At 26.6% G+C, this 20,875-nt stretch overlaps 1 protein-coding gene across 14 annotated transcripts in view; it reads right to left on the bottom strand.

The window, feature by feature from the left end:
- The window catches only part of LOC119603612 (basement membrane-specific heparan sulfate proteoglycan core protein-like), a 223,110-nt gene that overhangs the window by 96,849 nt on the left and 105,386 nt on the right, over nucleotides 1-20,875 (bottom strand). Inside the window, exon 2 of one of the 14 annotated variants that reach the window (XM_037955709.1) lies at nucleotides 9,212-9,400. The exons of the other annotated variants lie outside the window; for them this stretch is intronic. Coding sequence (XP_037811637.1) covers nucleotides 9,212-9,299 — 88 coding nt within the window. The 5' untranslated portion in view covers nucleotides 9,300-9,400. The remainder of the gene's footprint in view (nucleotides 1-9,211; nucleotides 9,401-20,875) is intronic. 14 annotated transcript variants of the gene reach the window in all.

The raw sequence follows: 20,875 nt of genomic DNA on the forward strand, positions 1-20,875 counted from the left end.
ATAGACTGATCTATAGTCCATACTATAGTCTGATCAATAGTCCATACTATAGACTGATCTATAAACCAGACTATAGACTGATCTATAATCCAGACTATATAGTCCACACTATAGACTGATCTATAGTCCAGACTATAAACTGATCTATAGTCCAGACTATAGACTGATCTATAGTCCAGAGTATAGATTGATATATAGTCCAGACTGTAGACTGCCAGATAGTCCAGACTGTAGACTGAGCCAGACTTTTGACTGATCTATAGTCCAGGTTATAGACTGATCTATAGTCAAGACTATATATTGGTCTATAGTCAAGACTATAGACTTGACTATAGTCAAGACTATAGACTTATGTATCTATAGTCAATACTACAGACTTATCTATAGTCAAGACTACAGACTTATCTATAGTCTTAATTGTAGACTGATCTATAGTCTTGACTATAGACTGATCTATAGTCTTGACTATAGACTGATCTATAGTCTTAACAATATACTGATCTATATTCTTGACAATAGGCTGATCTATAGTCTTAACTATACTGACCTATAGTGATCAAAGTCTTAACTATAGACTGATCTATTATATTGGCTAAAGAGTGTTCTATAGTCTTAACTACAGGCTGATTTATAGACTGATCTATAATCTTGACTATAGACTGTTCTATACTCTTAACTATAGACTGATCTATAGTCTCAACAATAAGCTGATCTATAGTCTTTTCTTTTGACTGATATATATTATGGACTATAGACTGATATGTAGTCTTGACTGAAGACTAATCTATAGGCTTGACTACAGACTGATCTATAGTATGGACAATAGACTGATCTATAATAAGAACTATAGACTGATCTATAGTTTTGAATAATGACTGATGTGTGGTCTTGACTATAAACTGATCTATAGCTTTGGCTATAGACTGATCTATAGTTTTGAATAATGACTGATCTGTGGTCTTGACTATAGACTGATCTATAGCTTTGGCTATAGACTGATCTATAGTCTTGACTACAGACTGATCTATAGTTTTAATTATACACTGTTCTATAACCTGATTTCTGATCTTTAGTCTTGATTATAGGCTGATCTATGGTCTTGACAATAGAATGATCTATGATCTTGACTATAGACTGATCTGTAGTCTTGACTGTATACTGCTCTATAGTCTTGACCATAGACTGATCTATAGTCTAGACTAGAGACTGATCAATAGTCTTGACTAGAGACTGATCTGTAGTCCTGGCTATTGATTGATCTTCATTCCAGATCTTTAGTAGTGTTTACTCTTTTACAAATTATGTTTAAACAGAACTGCATATTTAAGATCGTGTTTTTTTTTGTTGTAAATTAAAGGAGAATACAAAAATCTTTTGTTAAACTACAAAACTTTTTTTCAAAGTCGTTTCACTGCTGACTCTACAAAAGAGTTGAATTACTTTAAAAAGAACACAAATCTAACAAAAATCTTTTTTCAAAAAAAAAGCAGAGCAACCTCTAATAAACTTAAGGCAACAACAACAACAACATGTTTAAAAGTTAAAAATCAAAAATGATTTCATAGCAAAACCATGTAGGCTGTAGAGTAAGTAAGCTTTTGTTGTAAAACTGGACTGTAGCAAATATGATTTGGATCTCATAAAACTTTCTTTGTAATAGTTTAAAGAAGATGAGCTTGATCATTTTTTTTTTCTGTATTTTTTGCATATAAAGTCATGCTTGCATGATCATGGCATTTCCTATTGCTGCTGCAGTGAAGGCAAGCTAAGCTTTTAGTTAAACTGCATATGATCTTTTAATAAGTTGTGAATTTTTTTTATATGTTTTAAGGCTAGAGCTGTTGTGTGTTGCTGTGGCCATTTGACTAAGTGAGCTGTTAGTTAATTTGCTAACTAAACAAATTGTTGTGTTTTTTTTTGTAGAATGCAAAAAACTAGTGTTTTGCTCAGTTTTTCTTTTTTGCTGATCTTGCTGTTTGATCATTTTATCAATATTATGTTCTGAGCATCACATACTCTTTCTACAACAATTAAAATTAATAGTAGCAACAAATTTTCATTGTTTAAAGCAAACAATTGACAATGAAAAAAATGTGTTTTAAATGAATGAAATTTGGAGGGAAAAAATGTATTTTATTGAAAATCAGGCTCGAATTTCTGAGCAGTAAAAAGTAAGGAAAAATCTGGTTGAAAAACCTTCACAAACACAAAAGAAATTTTCTTTTACAAAAACATTAAAACGGAAGTAGTTAAGAAAAAACAGTAAAAAAAGGAAGTTGAAGCAGATTTTCTAAGGTTTCTACTTGATATAATAACCTTAAAAAAATCACTATTTTTCTAAAAAAACTTTAATCTTAAACACTTCAAATTCCTTATGTTCTTCTCCTAAAAATTAGTCCTTGAAAGTTATTTATTCCTTAGAAAAAAAAACAAAATCCCTTTAAGCTCTACTGTCGTCTAACCATCAGCCACGACTATATGGATCTACTCCTAGTTATAAAAGCCTTAGAATGTGTTTTGTTTATATTTGGAAAATAGAATTTGTTCATCCATAAATTACAAATCAATAGACCACATTATTGCATCATCAATGGTGTTGCAAATCTGTATGCGTTCAGAGGATTGTGCTAAAGAATGTTGAACACAGCTGCATGACTGAGTTATTAAATGGCGCTACAATTGTTGGAATTACAATTGCCTGAAGTATGTGTGTGTGTGTGTGTGCGTGACATCCAAGTGCGTAAAGCAAGTGTGGAAATATTAAATGCAGAAAAATGTCGGCGAAGAGTTGGATTATTTAATAGAAAAAAGTCTTTAGGAATTTCATTAATCAAGTATATAAAGAAAATATTGATTTTTCTTACAACTAATATATAGTCCAGACTATAAACTGATCTATAGTTCAGACTATAGAGTGATCTATAGTCCAGAATATAGAGTGATTTATAGTCCAGACTATAGAGCGATCTATAGTCCAGATTATAGAGTCATCTATAGTCCAGACTATAGATTGTTCTATAGTCCATACTATAGATTGTTCTATAGTCCAGACTATAGATTGTTCTACAGTCAAGACTATAGATTGTTCTATAGTCAAGACTATAGATTGGTCTATAGTCAAGACTATAGACTGATCGATAAACAAGACAATAGATTGATCTGTAGTAAAGTGTATGGACTGATGTATGGTCCACTCTATAGACTAAACTATAGTTCAATCTACAGTCAAGACTATTGACTATAGTCCAGACTATAGATTGTTCTATAGTCAAGACTATAGACTGATCTATAGTCAATACTATAGATTGATCTATAGTCAATACCATAGATTGATCAATAGTCAGGACCACAGATTGATCTGTAGTAAAGTATATGGACTGATGTATGGTCCACTCTATAGACTAAACTATAGTTCAATCTACAGTCAAGACTATTGACTAATCTATAGTCCAGACTATTGACTGATCAATAGTTCAGACTATAGACTTATCTAAAGTCCAGTCTATAGACCAATCTATAGTTCAGACTCATCTATAGTCCGGGCTATAGAATAATCTACAGTCCAGACTATAAACTGATCAATAGACTATAGTATCATCTATAGTTTTGACAATAGACTAATCTATAATATCATATATAGACAGACAATAGATATATCTATAGTAAAGACTATAGACTGATCTGTAGACTATACTATAGTCCTGAATGCAGACTGATCTATAGTCCAGACTATAGAATGATCTATAGTCCAGACCACAGACTGATCCGTAGTACAGACTATTGACTGAAATATAGTCCAGACTACAGACTAGTCTATAGTCCAGACTATAGACTGATCTATAGTCCAGACTTTAGACTGATCTGTAGTCTAAACTATGGACTTATTATAGTCCATACTATAGACTGATCTATAGTCCAGACCACAGACTGATCCGTAGTACAGAATAGATCAGTCAATACAGATTATAAATTGATCTATAACTATTATGGATCTATAATCTATACTATAGACCGACCTATAGTCCAAACTATAGACTAATCTAAAGTCCAGACTTTTTCCTCAATTTCCTACTAGGTTCTTAATTTATCTCTGTCTCCAAGTTGCTTAAACTTAAACAATTGACTGCAACCAAAACAATAAATACATTGAGGCAATAAATTTTAATCATCTATGATTTTGTTGTAGTTTTATTTAGTTCTATTTTTATAAAAATGTTGCTGACTTTTTAAAATCCACATTTTTGCTCTGTTTTTTGCTTTTTTGCACAATGTTACTAAGCAAAACAATTAAATTTCAATTAAAACTATTTTACAAAATTTAAAACTTAAGCAGTCTTTACAACTAAGAAATGTGTTACAAATTTTCTATCAATCAAAATTAAATGGATAGTTTTAGATCAATAAAACTGCATATTTATTAAAAACAATTAGGGTTTTGAGGTTCAGTGTGTTCTATATTACTAAGATCTAAAAGATCTTGCTGAAAAACTCTTGTGATTTATGACAGTTTCAATTGCAAATGTTTGCCATTTGATTGGAAGAGTGATTGAGTGCAGTTTGTCGTCGCCTATTTGTTGTTGTTGCTATAGATTGCAAATGTTTGCCCTGATATATGATATCATCCATGAACTTAACATATAATAATTGTGTCAATGGAATGTGTGATGACATTTGTTTTCTATATTTTTTTAAATTAATTTGAATAGTAGGGGGGTGCATTTGCTTGAATTTTGTATTTTTTGAAAATAGTAGTATTTCTACTACTTTTTTTAAAAATGATATTTTATAGTTTTCAAGTGTTTTTAAAGTTTTTTTTAGCGCAAAACTTTAGTATTTTAGATTTTTAAAAATAGTAGTATTTCTACTACCTTTTTTCAACAGCAATATAAAGTTGCTCAAAGGTGCTTTTTAAGGTTCTTTTACCTAATAAGATGTTTTTAACACATTTTTGCGACTTTTGAAAATAGTAGTATTTCTACTACCATTTTTCAAAGTCTTAATTTTTAAGAATTTTGTCAAAATATTGTGTTTTAAAGATTTTAATTAAAAATAAAACTAATTTTGCATATATTGTTCATTTCAAAAATAGTAGTATTTCTACTACCTTTTTAAAAAGTGTTCAATTTAAGGAATTTTTTGCAGGAAATTAGCAGATTAAGGTTAATGCTATTTAAATAAAACTAATAAATTTTTACAAATATTCGTCCCCTAAAAATAGTAGTATTTCTACTACCTTTTTTAAAAAGTGGTAAATTTAAGGAATTTTGTTAAAAAATGTATTTTTAAGGGTTTTAATGCAAATATAAGTAATTTTTTGATATAGTTTTCATTTCAAAAAAAGTAGTATTTCTACTACCTTTTTAAAAAAGTATTTAATTTAAGGACTTTTTGCAGGGATTCAATAGAAAAAGGTACTTTAATTTAAACAAAACTAATATTTTTTTTTAATATTTTCGCCTAAGAAATAGTAGTATTTCTACTACCTTTTTTAATATGTGGTAAATTTACGGAATTTTGTTAATAATTGTATTTTTAAGGTTTCTAAAGCAATTATATCAAAATTTTACACATATTTTTCATTAAAAATAGTAGTATTTCTACTACCTATTTAAAAAAGTGTTTAATTTAAGGATTTTTTGCAGGAAATTAGTAGAAAATTGTATTTTTACGTTATTTAAAGTAACAATAATACATGTTTACGTATATTTAGCTTCATAAAAATAGTAGTATTTCTACTAACTTTTTTCAAAAGTGGTAAATCTAAGGAGTTTTGTTAAAAATTTTAGTTTAAAAGTATTCTATCCAAAAATAACCTATTTTGACAAATATTTTTCTTCTAAAAAATAGTAGTATTTCCACTACTTTTTTAAAAATTTTTAAATTTAAAGAATTTTTTGTAGGAAATCATTAGAAAATTGTCTTGTAATGTTATTTTAATCAATAATAATACATTTTTACCCATATTTAGCTTCTAAATAATAGTAGTATTTCTACTACTTTTTTAAAAATTGTTAAATTTGAGGAATTTTTTATAGGAAATCAAAAGAAAATTATGTTTTAAACTAAAAAAACTAGTTTTGACATATATTTGTCTTTTAAAAAATGGTAGTATTTTCTACTACTTTTTTATATTTTTGAAAAAATTTGATTTTTTTCCTATAAATTTTAATTGTTTTAGTTTTTTTTTTTTTTTTTTTTGATAAATTTTTGTTTAAAAACTTTACTTTTTGTTGTTGTTTTCTAGTTTTTAATAAAAACTTGATACTCTTTCTATTAAATTATATCAATTTTTGTTTAAATAAATATTTACTTTAAAGTTCAGTAACTTTGTTTTATTACCAAATATTTTGTTTATTGTTTAAATTAAAAGAAACCTAAATATAAATAAAACTTTAAAATAAACAAAAATACTTTTCCAAAACAAAATTATGTGTGTGTATTATGAAAAGGCCCTAAATTATTTATTTTCTTAAAAAAAATGCTTAAAAATAACAAAATCTTAAATGCTAAAGTAGCAGCAAGTGTGGAGATGCACATGCAGGCAACAAACACTTTTGTTTAAATATCAACTCAATGTAGGAGTTTTTTTTTAGAGATTTTTATAATTATTTTTGTGAAAAAAAAAACCAAACAAAGCAAAACCACTTGAAATCTTGTGAATAACAAAAAATTGAGTAGAGTATGTGCTAATTAATTGGCCTTAGCTGTAATTAATAGAAAAATGACAATTACCCTAAATACTTAAACAATGAGAGAAGACAAACCGAGATTTTGCGTAACGAAAAGAGAATAAATATGAAGTTTATAACAAGAAAATGAGCTAAATTTTATTTATGTTTTTTGTTTATGATTTGTCAGTTTAAATTTTTTAATTCATTTATGATAATTTGGGTTCATTTCAAGTGACCCATTTTGTTTCTAAAAACACAAACAAGTGCTCAATCAAATTTAGTTCTTCATGATTGATAATTAAAAGAATTTTAAAAAGATGTCATTTTAAAAAGGATTGTATGGAAACAAAAGGAGAATAAAATAAAAGAGGAAAGAAAAGAAATTTAGAAGAAAGAAAGTGACGAAAAAAAACAAGCACGAATAACGAAAGCACTAAAAACAACTAACGAAGAAAACGAAAAACGAAAGAACGAACGAACTAACTAACTAACGAAAACGAAAACGAACGACTAACGAACGAACGACAACTAACGAACGAACGAACGAACGAACTAACAAAAAAACTAACTAACGAACGAACTAACGAACGAACAAACGAACGAACGAACGAACTAACGAACGAAACGAACGAACGAACGAACAAGAACGAACGAAAACGAACGAACGAACGAACGAACGAACGAACGAACGAACGAACGAACGAACGACGAAACGAAACGAACGAACGAACGAACGAACGAACGAACGAACGAACGAACGAACGAACGAACGAACGAACGAAACGAACGAACGAACGAACGAACGAACGAACGAACGAACGAACGAAACGAACGAAGAAACGAAACGAACGAACGAACGAACGAACGAACGAACGAACGAACGAACGAACGAACGAACGAACGAACGAACGAACGAACGAACGAACGAACGAACGAACGAACGAAGAACGAACGAACGAACGAACGAAACGAACGAACGAACGAAACGAACGAACGAACGAACGAACGAACGAACAACGAACGAACAAACGAACGAACGAAACGAACGAACGAACGAACGAACGAACGAAGAACGAACGAACGAACGAACGAAAAACGAACAGAAACGAACGAACGAACTAACAAACGACGAACAACGACGAACGAAACGAACGAACGAACGACGAACGAACGAACGAACGATACGAACGACCCGACGAACGAACGAACGAACTAACGAAACGAACGAAACAACGAACAAAAAAACAAACCGACGAAGAACGAACGAACGAACGAACTCAACGAACGACTAAAACTTAAAAAATAACTAACTAAGAAAGAGAACTAACTAAATAAACTAATAACTAAACTAACTAAACTAACTAACTAACTAACTAAAAACTAATAACCCCACTAACTAACTAAATAACTAACTAACTAACTAACTAACTAACTACTACTAACTAACTAACTAACTAACTAACTAACTAACTAACTACTTCTAACTAACTAACTAATGTTTTTTTTAAGTAAAATAGTAGTAGATCTACTACTTTTTTTTAAAAATTTACAAACATTTTTGTTTTCATAGGTAAATCATCAGCACTACTCTAAATGATTTTTAGCACATTTTTTAAGAAATTAAAATAGTAGTAGAAATGCTACTTTTTTTTAAAAAGTAGTAAAAATGTGTAGTTTTTCTTAAAAATATGTAACTTAGCTATAATTAAGTATTTTTTTATGTTTAATAACATATTGCAAGATTTTTATGAAAAGTAAAAATAGTAGTATTTCTACAACTTCTTCTATAATTCACCAAAATGTTTGTTTTTATAAGTACATCATGATTAGAGATATTTCAAATGATTTGGAGGACTTCTTTAAAGACATTAAAATAGTAGTAAATCTACTACTTTTTAAACAAAAATCTTTAAAATGTCTAGTTTTACTTAAAAATTTTTAGATTTACAGATTATTTATAAATCTATATTTAAAAATTTTACTACGTTTAATAACATTTTAGACGTTTTTTAAGAAAAATAAAAATAAAGTAGTAGAAATACTACTTTTTAATTTTTTTTTTTTAATTTGGGTTTTTGAAAGTAAATCATCTTTAGCAATATTTTAAATGATTTTGAGCACTTTTTAAAAGAAATTAAAATAGTATTAGATCTACTACTTTTTTTTAAGTTTTAAAATAGTCAAGTTTTACTTTAAAGTGTTTAGTTTTTCTATATTTAAGCATTTTATTATGTTTAACAACATTTTTCTTGTTTTTTATAGAAAATAAAAATAGTAGTAGAAATACTACTTTTTTAAAAATTCACCAAAACGTTTGCTTTTCTAAGTAAATCATATCTAACAATATTTAGAACGATTTGAGCACATTTTTTAAAGAAATTAAAATAGTAGTAGATCTACTACTTTTTTTCAAAAGTTCATAAAAATGCTAGATTTTGTTAGATTCTTTTATTTTATTGTCATAATTATTATAATAGACATTTTTTAGCTCAAAAAAATAGTAGTAGAAATACTACTTTTTTGAAAATTTTCTTACTTACCAGAATAATAATAACCTTTGGCTTGTATTATAACTATTTGCAGACCCACTGCCAGCAGCAGCAATACCAGGGGGTGTAAACACCCCATTTTTGTAGGGTAGTGTTGTGCAAACAAACGTTTAGTTTAATTTTTGTACGATTTTCTGGGATTTTTTAAAATTTTTATGATTTAAATATAAAAATTTTGAACTAAAATTTTTGAAAAGAAAAGTTTTATTTTTGTAATATTTTTTTCTGTAGCAATGAAGGCAGCATTTAAAAAAAGGGAGTTTAGTGTTTATAAGGTTTTCTTTTTTATCCTTTTTTGATGACCAGCCACCACATGTGGTCTTTAAACATTTAACAGTCATTATTAACACCATATAAAGAAGCTTCTGGGGTTTTCGTTTTTTTTTTTTTTAATTTTTTTTTGTATAACACAGCAATAAAAGCGGAAATCCTTTAAGTATCATCTCGTTTACAACAATTTTGCTGGTAATATTAAACAAATGTCCTGGCTTCTGTTTAACAAAAAGAAACCAAAACAAACCAACAATTTATGGTGTCTTTCTATTTCGTTTTTTTTTGTTAATTCCTCTAACCACAACAAGTAGCGGAAATGCTTTGTATCATTTCCGTTATATTTATGTTTTTAATGTTAAACTTTATCCCCCCCACAACTCCTTTCTCTAATATCAAGGACATTTTTTAGCTAAATTTTGTAGTTTTTATAACTTTATGTGGCTTGACTTCAAAGTCCAAGATTGATAATTTTTAATATTTTGATTTTTTCTATTTCTTTATTTTCCCCAGAAAAAAGGCGTTACTTAGAAGAAAAAAAAGGACAATATACTTTAATGTTAATATTAGAGGGTAAAAAATACAATAAAACCGTTTCCATTTTTATGTTTATTTTGTTGTTAATGATGTTGTTTTGGCATTCATGCTTGTTGATGAGTTTTTATTAATGCCTCATCAAGTGTTTTGTTGTTTAATGAAATTTTTATTTATTTCTTTCTTTTTGAAAATAATTTTGCATGAAAATTGTACTATTATTTGTCAAAACAGACAGACGTTTTTAATATAGATTTTTTTGTCATAAAAAAATAAGGTCAACATGACACAAAATGTCATTAGAAATTGTTTAAATATGTTTAGAATAGAATAATTATACAAAATTTTAACATATTTTAAAATTTAAAAAAAGTAGTATTTTCTACTACTATTTTTAAATTTCAAAATTTCACAATTTTTCTTAACTATTTAAGAATCTGTAATACAACAATAAATTTAAAGCTAATTTTTTCAACATTTTTTAAGTTTTACTACCTTTTTTACTACTTTTTTAAGTTTTATTTAAAATTTAAGTCCCTAAAAATGCTTGAAATTAACGTTGAAACGTATTAATTTAGCCCAATTAACGAAAAATTTCATTTTTTAAGTTTTTGAAAAAAGTAGTATTTTCTACTACTATTTATAAATTTCATAACTTCACGATTTTTCTTAACTATTTAAGCAGTTCAATTTCAATAATATTTGAAAACATATTTTTTCAAAATTTTCTTAGTTTTAGTACCTTTTTTACTACTTTTTTAAGTTTTTTAACCTTTTTTACTACTTTTTTAAAGTTTTATTTAAAATTTAAATTCCTAAAAATGCTTGAAATTAACATTAACACGTCTTTATTTAGCCCAACTAACGCAAAAACTAATTTTTTAAGTTTTTGAAAAAAGTAGTATTTTCTACTACTATTTTTATATTTCAAAATTCCAAGATTATTCTTTATAATAAAAGAAATAGACATAAAACCAGTCATATTTAGATAATTTCTTCAATAGTTTTACTACTTTTACTATCTTCTTTCTACTACTATTTCAAGTTTAAAAACTTTTTTAGTTGAAAAAATCTTCAAAATGTAATTTACATCATAATAATATTGTTCAGCTATTGAAAACCTAAATTTGTAAAGTTTAAGAAAAAAGTCGTAGCAAAAAAGTATTTAAAATAGTAGTAATAGTAGAAAATATATAACAAAATATGTCAATTTAATTCTTATTTAGATACAAACTTGAAAAATTCTAAAATATGGAGATTTAAAAATAGTAGAAATACTACTTTTTTTAAAAAGTACTAAAAAATAGTAGTATTTGTGACAAAACCCTGTTTTTTCGTTAATATAACATATTTTTAGTGCATTTAAGCATGAAATTGGAAAAAATCAGATTTTTAAAAATAGTATTATAAAATTAAAGTTTTTTTCTAATTTTAAACTAAAGAGAAGTTAGACTGCTAAAGAATAACAAAATTTTAATTATTTTTGTTGGTAAAAATAGTAGTTTTTTAAGAAAATTTCTTTAAAATAGTACTAAAACTAGTAGTATTTTTGGGAAAATTTTATATTTTTGTTATTTATGTTGTCTAGGTTTTCAAACTAGTTAGGAAAATGCTAAAACAACAAGTTTTTAAAAATAGTAGTAGAAATACTACTTTTTCAAAAAGTGCTAAAATGGTAGTATTTTGGACAAAATTTTATATATTTGTTATTAAATTTGTCTGGGGTTTCAAACTAGTTAGGAAAATGCTAAAAATCAAGTTTTTAAAAATAGTAGTAGATTTACTACTTTTTTCAAAAAGCGCTTAAATGAAGTTTTTTCTAATTTTTAACTAAAGAGAAAATAGATATCTAAAGAATAACTAATTTTTTTAACATTTTTTATAGTCAAAATAGTAGTTTTGTATGAAAGTTTGTTTAAATACGTCAAAATAGTAGTTTTTATGATAAAACTTCATAAAACTTCATATTTTCATCATTTTAATCATATTTTTTTAATGTTTTTTTTTTTTTTATTTTTGTCATGTGTTGAACATATTTGTTTTCAAACATTTTGATAAGCATTTCCTTTGGCTTTTTTGGTTTGAGAAATTAGTTGTGCATAATTAAATGCTTAAGTTAATTTAAAGTTTATTTTTAATTTAAACAAAAATTACTTAATTCTATAAGTATTTCAATAATTTTTTGATAAACTGCCAATTTTTATAATATTGCTTAAATCCACTTAAATGTTTAAATATTTTAAAAAACAAAACAATGAACCAGAGAAAATGTAGCAGAACAAACAACAAACAAATTGATGGGCTACATATGTAAATATTAGAAATTTCAATGTTTTTAATTAATTGGGTCGTCGCAGCACTTGAAGTGTATAGAAAATTTGTTAAAGAAACTAGTTTTGTTTTTGGTTAGAAATTATAATATTTTAAAAATTATAAAATTATTTGCAATTTGTTTCTGCCTTTCCCTGCTGTAACTATGTAACTGACCAATATGTTTGAATATTTTTTTTTTTTTTAATTTTTCTCTACAAATCGTAGGTGTCTATTTTGTGTTGCATTGCTGCAGGGGATCAGATATTACTGAAACAATTTTTGTTTCCAGTTATTGACGCCAAAAATCTATGAAAAAAAATCACAAAAACTATTTTGTATTTACACTAAATTGCCTGAGTTTGGGTTTTGATTTTTTGTGTATTTTGGCATACATTAAAATATTTTATTTTGCTGCAGTTGTTGTAGTTGTCGTTGTTGCTATTCTGTTGCCATTTTAAATTAAATTGTTTATTCATAAATACAAATTCAAACCGTGTTTTGTATTTGAACAGACAAGAGCAGGAGGGCGTTAAAAATGCTGGTTTAGTTTGTTTTGTTTGTTTGGTCGGTTATATTATTATTGAATGGTTTAAATTGAACTTGAACTTGTATTCAAGAGGGAAATATAGAATGCAAGCGGGGGAGTAGGACGCAACTAGTCATCGTTGTAATAAAATCAAGTGAGATAATAGCTGGCTAAATATGCAATAATATTATACTAGTTATTTAAAAATATATAATTCTAGTTTATCTATTGCATATAACGAGAGCACGCTTTGTAAACAAACAAACAAAATAAATGATTATTTAAAAAGGTGCCTTGATAATGCAAAAACTGAAAGTGTTTTTGGTTTTTATTTTGCTTTAGAAAATGCAATAAAATAGTTTAAAAGTCACTAAAACACAAACTTTAAAAAACTACTATTTTAACTTTAAAAAATAATTAAAATTTGCTTATACTTTCGCACTCTAACTTTTTTAAAGTTTAAAATTAGAAAAAATAACATTTTAGCACTTTTTGAAAAAGTAGTATTTCTACTACTATTTTTAAAAACTTGTTTTTTAGCAATTTTCTAACTAGTTTGAAAACCTAGACAACATAAATAACAAAAATATACAATTTTGTCAAAAATACTACTATTTTTAGTACTAATTTAAACACATTTTCATCAAAAACTACTATTTTAACCTACAAAAATACATAATTAAAATTTACTTATTTTTTAGCAGTCTAACTTCTCTTTATTTTATAATGAGAAAAAACTTCATTTTAGCACTTTTTGAAAAAAGTATTATTCCTACTACTATTTTAAAAAACATGATTTTTAGCCATTTTTACCTATTTGGAACAGCTGGACATGTAAAATAACAAAAATATGAAATTTTGTCAAAAATACTACTATTTGTAGTACTAATTTAGAGACATTTTCATAAAAAACTACTATTTAACCAACAAAAATAATTAAAATTAACTTATTATTTAGCAATCTAACTTCTCTTTAGTTAAAAATTAGAAAAAACTTAATTTAAGCACTTTTTGAAAAAAGTAGTAGATCTACTACTATTTTTAAAAACTCGATTTTTAGCAATTTTCTAACACTTACACAAAATAAATAACAAAAATATTAAAATTTTGTCAAAAATACTGCTATTTTTAATATGTTATAAATAAATTTTTAAAGATTTTTTTGCAAATAAAATAGTTTTCGAACTTGAAATAGTAGTAGAAAAAAGGTGGTAAGATTAGTAAAACGATTGGCAAAAATTATCTAAATATGAATGGTTTTAGGTCTATTTCTTTAATTATAAAGAAATAACATGAAATTTTGAAATTTAAAAATAGTAGTAGAAAATACTACTTTTTTAAAAAACTTTAAAAAGTCGATTTTTTGTTAGGAGTACTAAATTAAGGCATTAACTTCCATTTCAAGAATTTTTACGAATTTAAATTTTCAACAAACTGTTTAAAAAGTAGTAAAAAGGTTAATAAACTTAAAAAAGTAGTAAAAAATGTAGTAAAACTTTGAAAATTTGGAAGATAATACGTTTTCAAGTATTGCTGAAATTGAACTGCTTAAATAGTTACGAAAAATCATGAAATTTTGAAGTTTAAAAATAGTAGTAAAAAATACTACTTTTTCAAAAAAAACTTAAAAAATGAATTTTTTCTTTAGTTGGGCATTTTTAGGAATTAAAACTTAAAAGAGTAGTAAAAAAGGTAGTAAATTTAAGAAAATTTTGAAAAAATTATGTTTAGATTTATTGTTGTATTAGATATTCTTAAATAGTTAAGAAAAATCATGAAATTTTGAAATTTCAAAATAGTAGTAGAAAATACTACTTTTTTCAAAAACTTAAAAAATTAGTTGGGCTTGATTAAGGTATTTTAACGTTCATTTCAAGCATTTTTCGGAATTTAAGTTTTGAATAAAACTTAAAAAAGTATTAAAAAAAAGGTAGTAAATCTTGAATGTTTTTTAAAAAATATGCTTAGAAATATATTTGTTTGATAAATAGTTAAGAAAAATAAGGAAATTTTATTATTTTAAAAAAGTAGTAGAAATACTACTTTTTGTAAAATCTTGATTTTTAGGAATTTTTTAATATTTTTCTAACTTTTGTTGTTATTGTTGTTAATATTTACTTCATTTGTTTTATTTTAATTACAGTTTAAACTTTTTGTTTAGTAAAGTTGCTTTTCTATGATTTCTTATTAAGACTAGAATGTGAAAACCTTTTCATAGAAAGCTAGACAAAACGTTTTTAGCAACAACTCAATATAATGATGTTTGGCCAATGTTTGTTAACATTTCTTCATATTCATTAAAATTAAATAAACTTAATGAGTGTCTAAATATAATAAATTAAATCATATGTTATTGCACAGACATTTAAAAATAGAACAAAATATTCTATAGATGTAAAAGCTTAAAGATTTTTACAATAAATGACACACTTTGCTATGGAATTTCTACTAAAAACAGAGGAAAAACCAACAACAAGACAACAAAGTGTCATTAAAATAATCACGTTTCTTTCATTGCAAAACATATTACAGCAACAACAGCCTTAGATTATTACAAAATTATTTATTTAGAAATATTTGTAAAAATTCTAATTCTATACAACACATATACACACACTCTTAAGAAGAACTAACTACAAACAAAATCTGTTTTTTTTGTTTGCCATAAGCTTCAATATTCCAGAAGATTATGTTAAATGTTTTGTTTAAAAAATTTTTTTTACTAAAGTCAGCATAATTTTATGAAAATATTATACTACTCCTATTTCTTCTTAAAACGATTTGCAGCGAACAAAAAACTCACACGTTTCAGAGAAACCAGAAGTTGATCCTCAAAGAGTAAAATTAAACAAAAATATCAAAAGAATGTTAAAAAAGGTGATTTTTGGTAGACAAAAGGGTTACCAAAGTGTTTAAATTAAGCAACACTTCTTTAATAAAGAAATTTTTTAAGATTTTTTAATAAAATAAGCAAAATTTTGAAATTTCAAAAAAGTAGTAGAAAATACTACTTATTTCAAAATGCCCAAAAATCATATTAAATGTGTTAGAAATGCTTAAAAATCACTTCCCTTTAATAAATAAGCAAAATTTTGAAAATTAAAAAAAGGAGTAGAAAATACTAATTTTTATCAAAATGTCTAAAAATCAAGTCATTTCTAATCGCAAATCAGACAAAATTTTTCAGTTTCAAAAAAGTAGTAGAAAATACTACTTTTTTAAAAATGTCCAAAAATCATATTAAATGTGTTAGAAATGCTTACAAATGATTTCTAGTCGCAAATCAGGCAAAATTTTGCAATTTAAAAAAAGGAGTAGAAAATACTACTTTTTTCAAAATGTCTAAAAACCACATTAAATGTGTTAGAAATGATAAAAACTCACTTCTACTTAATAATTAAGGAAAATTTTGAGATTTAAAAAAAGTAGTAGAAAATACTACTTTAAAAAAAAGTCTCCAATTGTTAGTTTTACAAAATTTTTAGTTTTAGCTAATAATTCTTCTGTTTTTAAAGTATTTGAAGGGTGTGTTAAGCAATTTTCCTGCTTTAGAGTTCAAATTTTCGAAATTGTTGGTTTTAATGGCCCTTTTCTATTGTTGTAGTTGTTGTTGTTTTCTTCTAGCTAGATCATTGTCAAGTACATATTTTTATACTCTTCATAAAAATAGTTTTGTTTTATATTTTTGGTTAATCTATTTATATTTTAGTTCCCTCTATAGCTGTATCGTTAGTAAGTGTTTTTTCTATGTTTATTTAGTGCAGTTTAGAGCTGCTGCTGCATGCAACACACTCTAATTTATGTTTTATTTATTAGGTGTGTGCTGTTGATTGCCTGCCAGCCTCTTTTCACTATTAATATATGCAACAAATAGATATCAATAGCTATTTGATTGTTGGGGATTATCTTCCTACAACATCAATTTTTCTATATTTTTACTTGTTTTTCTTTCCCCCTATTTGCCCCGCTTTTTTTTGAGGAAGATTTATAATGTGGCACAGGCATGGAAAATTTAGTACTTAGTATTTCACATTATAATCAATAGATTAGACTATAGTCTAGTCCATAAGCTAGTCTAAAGTCTAGTCTATAGTCTAGTCTATAGTCTAGTCTATAGCTAGTCTATAGTCTAGTATATAGTCTAGTATATAGTCTAGTATATAGTCTAGTCTAGTCTATAGTCTAGTCTATAGTCTAGTCTATAGTCTAGTCTATAGTCTAGTCTATAGTCTAGTCTATAGTCTAGTCTATAGTCTAGTCTATAGTCTAGTCTATAGTCTAGTCTATAGTCTAGTCTATAGTCTAGTCTATAGTCTAGTCTATAGTCTAGTCTATAGTCTAGTCTATAGTCTAGTCTAGTCTATTAGTCTAGTCTAGTCTAGTCATGTCTAGTCTATAGTCTAGTCTATAGTCTAGTCTATAGTCTAGTCTATAGTCTAGTCTACTAGTCTAGTCTATAGTCTAGTCTATAGTCTAGTCTATAGTCTAGTCTAGTCTAGTCTAGTCTATAGTCTAGTCTACAGTCTAGTCTATAGTCTAGTCTATAGTCTAGTCTATAGTCTAGTCTATAGTCTAGTCTATAGTCTAGTCTATAGTCTAGTCTATAGTCTAGTCTATAGTCTAGTCTATAGTCTAGTCTATAGTCTAGTCTATAGTCTAGTCTATAGTCTAGTCTATAGTCTAGTCTATAGTCTAGTCTATAGTCTAGTCTATAGTCTAGTCTATAGTCTAGTCTATAGTCTAGTCTAAAGTCTAATCTATAGTCTAGTCTATAGTCTAGTCTATAGTCTAGTCTATAGTCTAGTCTATAGTCTAGTCTATAGTCTAGTCTATAGTCTAGTCTATAGTCTAGTCTATAGTCTAGTCTATAGTCTAGTCTATAGTCTAGTCTATAGTCTAGTCTATAGTCTAGTCTATAGTCTAGTCTATAGTCTAGTCTATAGTCTAGTCTAGTCTATAGTAGTCTAGTCTATAGTCTAGTCTATAGTCTAGTCTATAGTCTAGTCTATCGTCTAGTCATAGTCTAGTCTATAGTCTAGTCTATAAGTCTAGTCTCTAGTCTAGTCTTATAGTCTAGTCTATAGTCTAGTCTATTAGTCTAGTCTATAGTCTAGTCTATAGTCTAGTTCTATAGTTCTAGTCTATAGTCTAGTCTATAGTCTAAGTCTATAGTCTAAGTCTATGTCTATAGTCTAGTCCAAGTCTAGTATATAGTCTAGTCTATAGTCTAGTCTATATCTAGCTCTAGTAGTCTATAGTCTAGTCTATAGTCTAGTCTATAGTCTAGTCTATAGTCTAGTCTATAGTCTAGTCTATAGTCTAGCTTATAGTCTAGTCTATAGTCTAGTCTATAGTGGCTAGTCTATAGTCTAGTAAAGTCTATAGTCTAGTCTATAGTCTAGTTATAGTCTAGTCTATAGTCTAGTCTATAGTCTAGTCTATAGTCTAGTCTATAGTCTTAGTCTATAGTCTAGTCTCTAGTCTAGTCTATAGTCTAGTCTATAGTCTAGTCTATAGTCTAGTCTATAGTCTAGTCTATAGTCTAGTCTATAGTCTAGTCTATAGTCTAGTATAGTCTAGTCTATAGTCTAGTCTATAGTCTAGTCTATAGTCTAGTCTATAGTCTAGTCTATAGTCTAGTCTATAGTCTAGTCTATAGTCTAGTCTATAGTCTAGTCTAGAGTCTAGTCTATAGTCTAGTCTATAGTCTAGTCTATAGTCTAGTCTATAGTCTAGTCTATAGTCTAGTCTATAGTCTAGTCCATAGTCTAGTCTATAGTCTAGTCTATAGTCTAGTCTATAGTCTAGTCTATAGTCTAGTCTATAGTCTAGTCTATAGTCTAGTCTATAGTCTAGTCTATAGTCTAGTCTATAGTCTAGTCTATAGTCTAGTCTATAGTCTAGTCTATAGTAGTCTATAGTCTAGTCTATAGTCTAGTCTATAGTCTAGTCTATAGTCTAGTCTATAGTCTAGTCTATAGTCTAGTCTATAGTCTAGTCTATAGTCTAGTCTATAGTCTAGTCTAGTCTAGTCTACAGTCTAGTCTATAGTCTAGTCTATAGTCTAGTTATAGTCTCGTCTATAGTCTAGTCTTTAGTCTAGTCTATAGTCTAGTCTATAGTCAAGTCTATAGTCTAGTCTATAGTCTAGTCTATAGTCTAGTCTTTAGTCTAGTCTATAGTCTAGTCTATAGTCTAGTCCATAGTCTAGTTTATAGTCTAGTCTATGGCTTAGTATATAGTCTAGTCTATATTCTAGTCTATAGTCTATCTAGTCTATAGTCTAGTCTATAGTCTAGTCTATAGTCTAGTCTATAGACTAGTCTATAGTCTAGTCTATAGTCTAGTCTATAGTCTAGTATATAGTCTAGTCTGTAGTCTAGTATATAGTCTAGTCTATAGTCTAGTCTATAGTCTAGTCTATAGTCTAGTCTATGGTCTAGTCTATGGTCTAGTCTATAGTCTAGTCTATAGTATAGTCTAGTCTAGTCTAAGTCTAGTCTATAGTCTAGTCTATAGTCTAGTCTATAGTCTAGTCTATAGTCTAGTCTATAGTCTAGTCTATAGTCTAGTCTATAGTCTATTCTATAGTCTAGTCTATAGTCTAGTCTATAGTCTAGTCTATAGTCTAGTGTATAGTCCAGTATGTAGTCTAGTCTATAGTCTAATGTTTAGTCTAGAAGTTAGTAATATTTTAAATATTTTAATTTTCCAAGCCTGATGTGGCATATGCCACATTAGCTAAAACACCTCTTGTGTTTTTGTGGTGAAAGAAAGCAAAGAGCAACACAAATGTACAAATATTTCTAAGGTTTCTGGAAAGGAGAGTTTGTCATTAGAAGTTTGAACTAATTATAAAAGTCTTGGGAGAAAAACAATTAAATTTTTAAAAGAAATTTGAAATATTTTTGAAAACTGTTGCACATACACATTGAAAAGGCAACATTTTATTACCCAAACACTTGTCAAAAGGAATTTAGTTTTAAAAAATTTATTCGATTTTCTCCCCCAAATTTTAGAAAATTTATAAAAATTTCCTCTTGTTATAGATTTTATATACATTTTCCTCTGACATTTTAATGAAGTCCAAAAATTTGGTTTTAATTAATTTTTTTGAACAAAATCAAACTTAAAAAAAATATATATAGAAAATATTTTTGTTTATTTTATGTTGCTGCTGGAAGTATTTTGGTTCATTCTAGCTGTCAGTTAAATGTTGTTGTTAATTGCCCTGAAATATTTCTAAAGAGTTGCATAAATATACGAAGGGGATTATACAGGCCAAAAGAGGGCCAAGAAGACAACATGATGTTAAACAGAGGAAATTATAAATTGTTTTTTGATGGAAATTTTTATATATATATTTTTTTTTACAAAAATATAAAAAATTAGATAAAAAATTTAGTTTAAGAGGCTTCTTAGTGGAAGTGTTAATGGGATTTGTAAAAAACACCATTTTTGTTGTTGTTTTAAAACTTGTTGATATCTTAATATATGATAAAAAGCCTAAAATACTTGTTTAAATGCGATAAAAAGCTTATTTTTAAAAATTTTCTAAGTTTTAAAGTCATTTAGAAATTTTTAGAGTTTTATTCGTTAAACCGGTTTTTATTCGATTAAACGTTTTTGTTCGATTAATCGGTTTTTATTGGAATAAATTATGAAAATTATTCAAAGTTATCACTTATAAGAATTTTTGAAACAAAAAAAATATTTATTCGTTAAAACGGTTTTTATTCGGATAATCGGTTTTTTATTTGAATAACTTATTCGCAACTAGATTTTCTTAAAATTTTAAAGAAATTAATAAAAATTAAAACATTTAAATATTCAAACAATTTCGTAGTTTTACTAAAAAATACGGTTTTTATTTGATTTATAGTGTTTTATTCGATTAATCAATTTTTATTTGATTAACTTATTCGAAATTTTAAAAAATAATTAAGATAATTTTATGAAATATTTGTTGCAAAGTTAATTTTAAAAACAAAACTGATTTTAATCGAATAAAC

Source organism: Lucilia sericata, unplaced genomic scaffold (genome assembly GCF_015586225.1).
Source record: "Lucilia sericata isolate MDLA Ls3-8-SP2 unplaced genomic scaffold, ASM1558622v1 Contig000317F_arrow, whole genome shotgun sequence".
NCBI classification, from domain to species: domain Eukaryota; kingdom Metazoa; phylum Arthropoda; class Insecta; order Diptera; family Calliphoridae; genus Lucilia; species Lucilia sericata.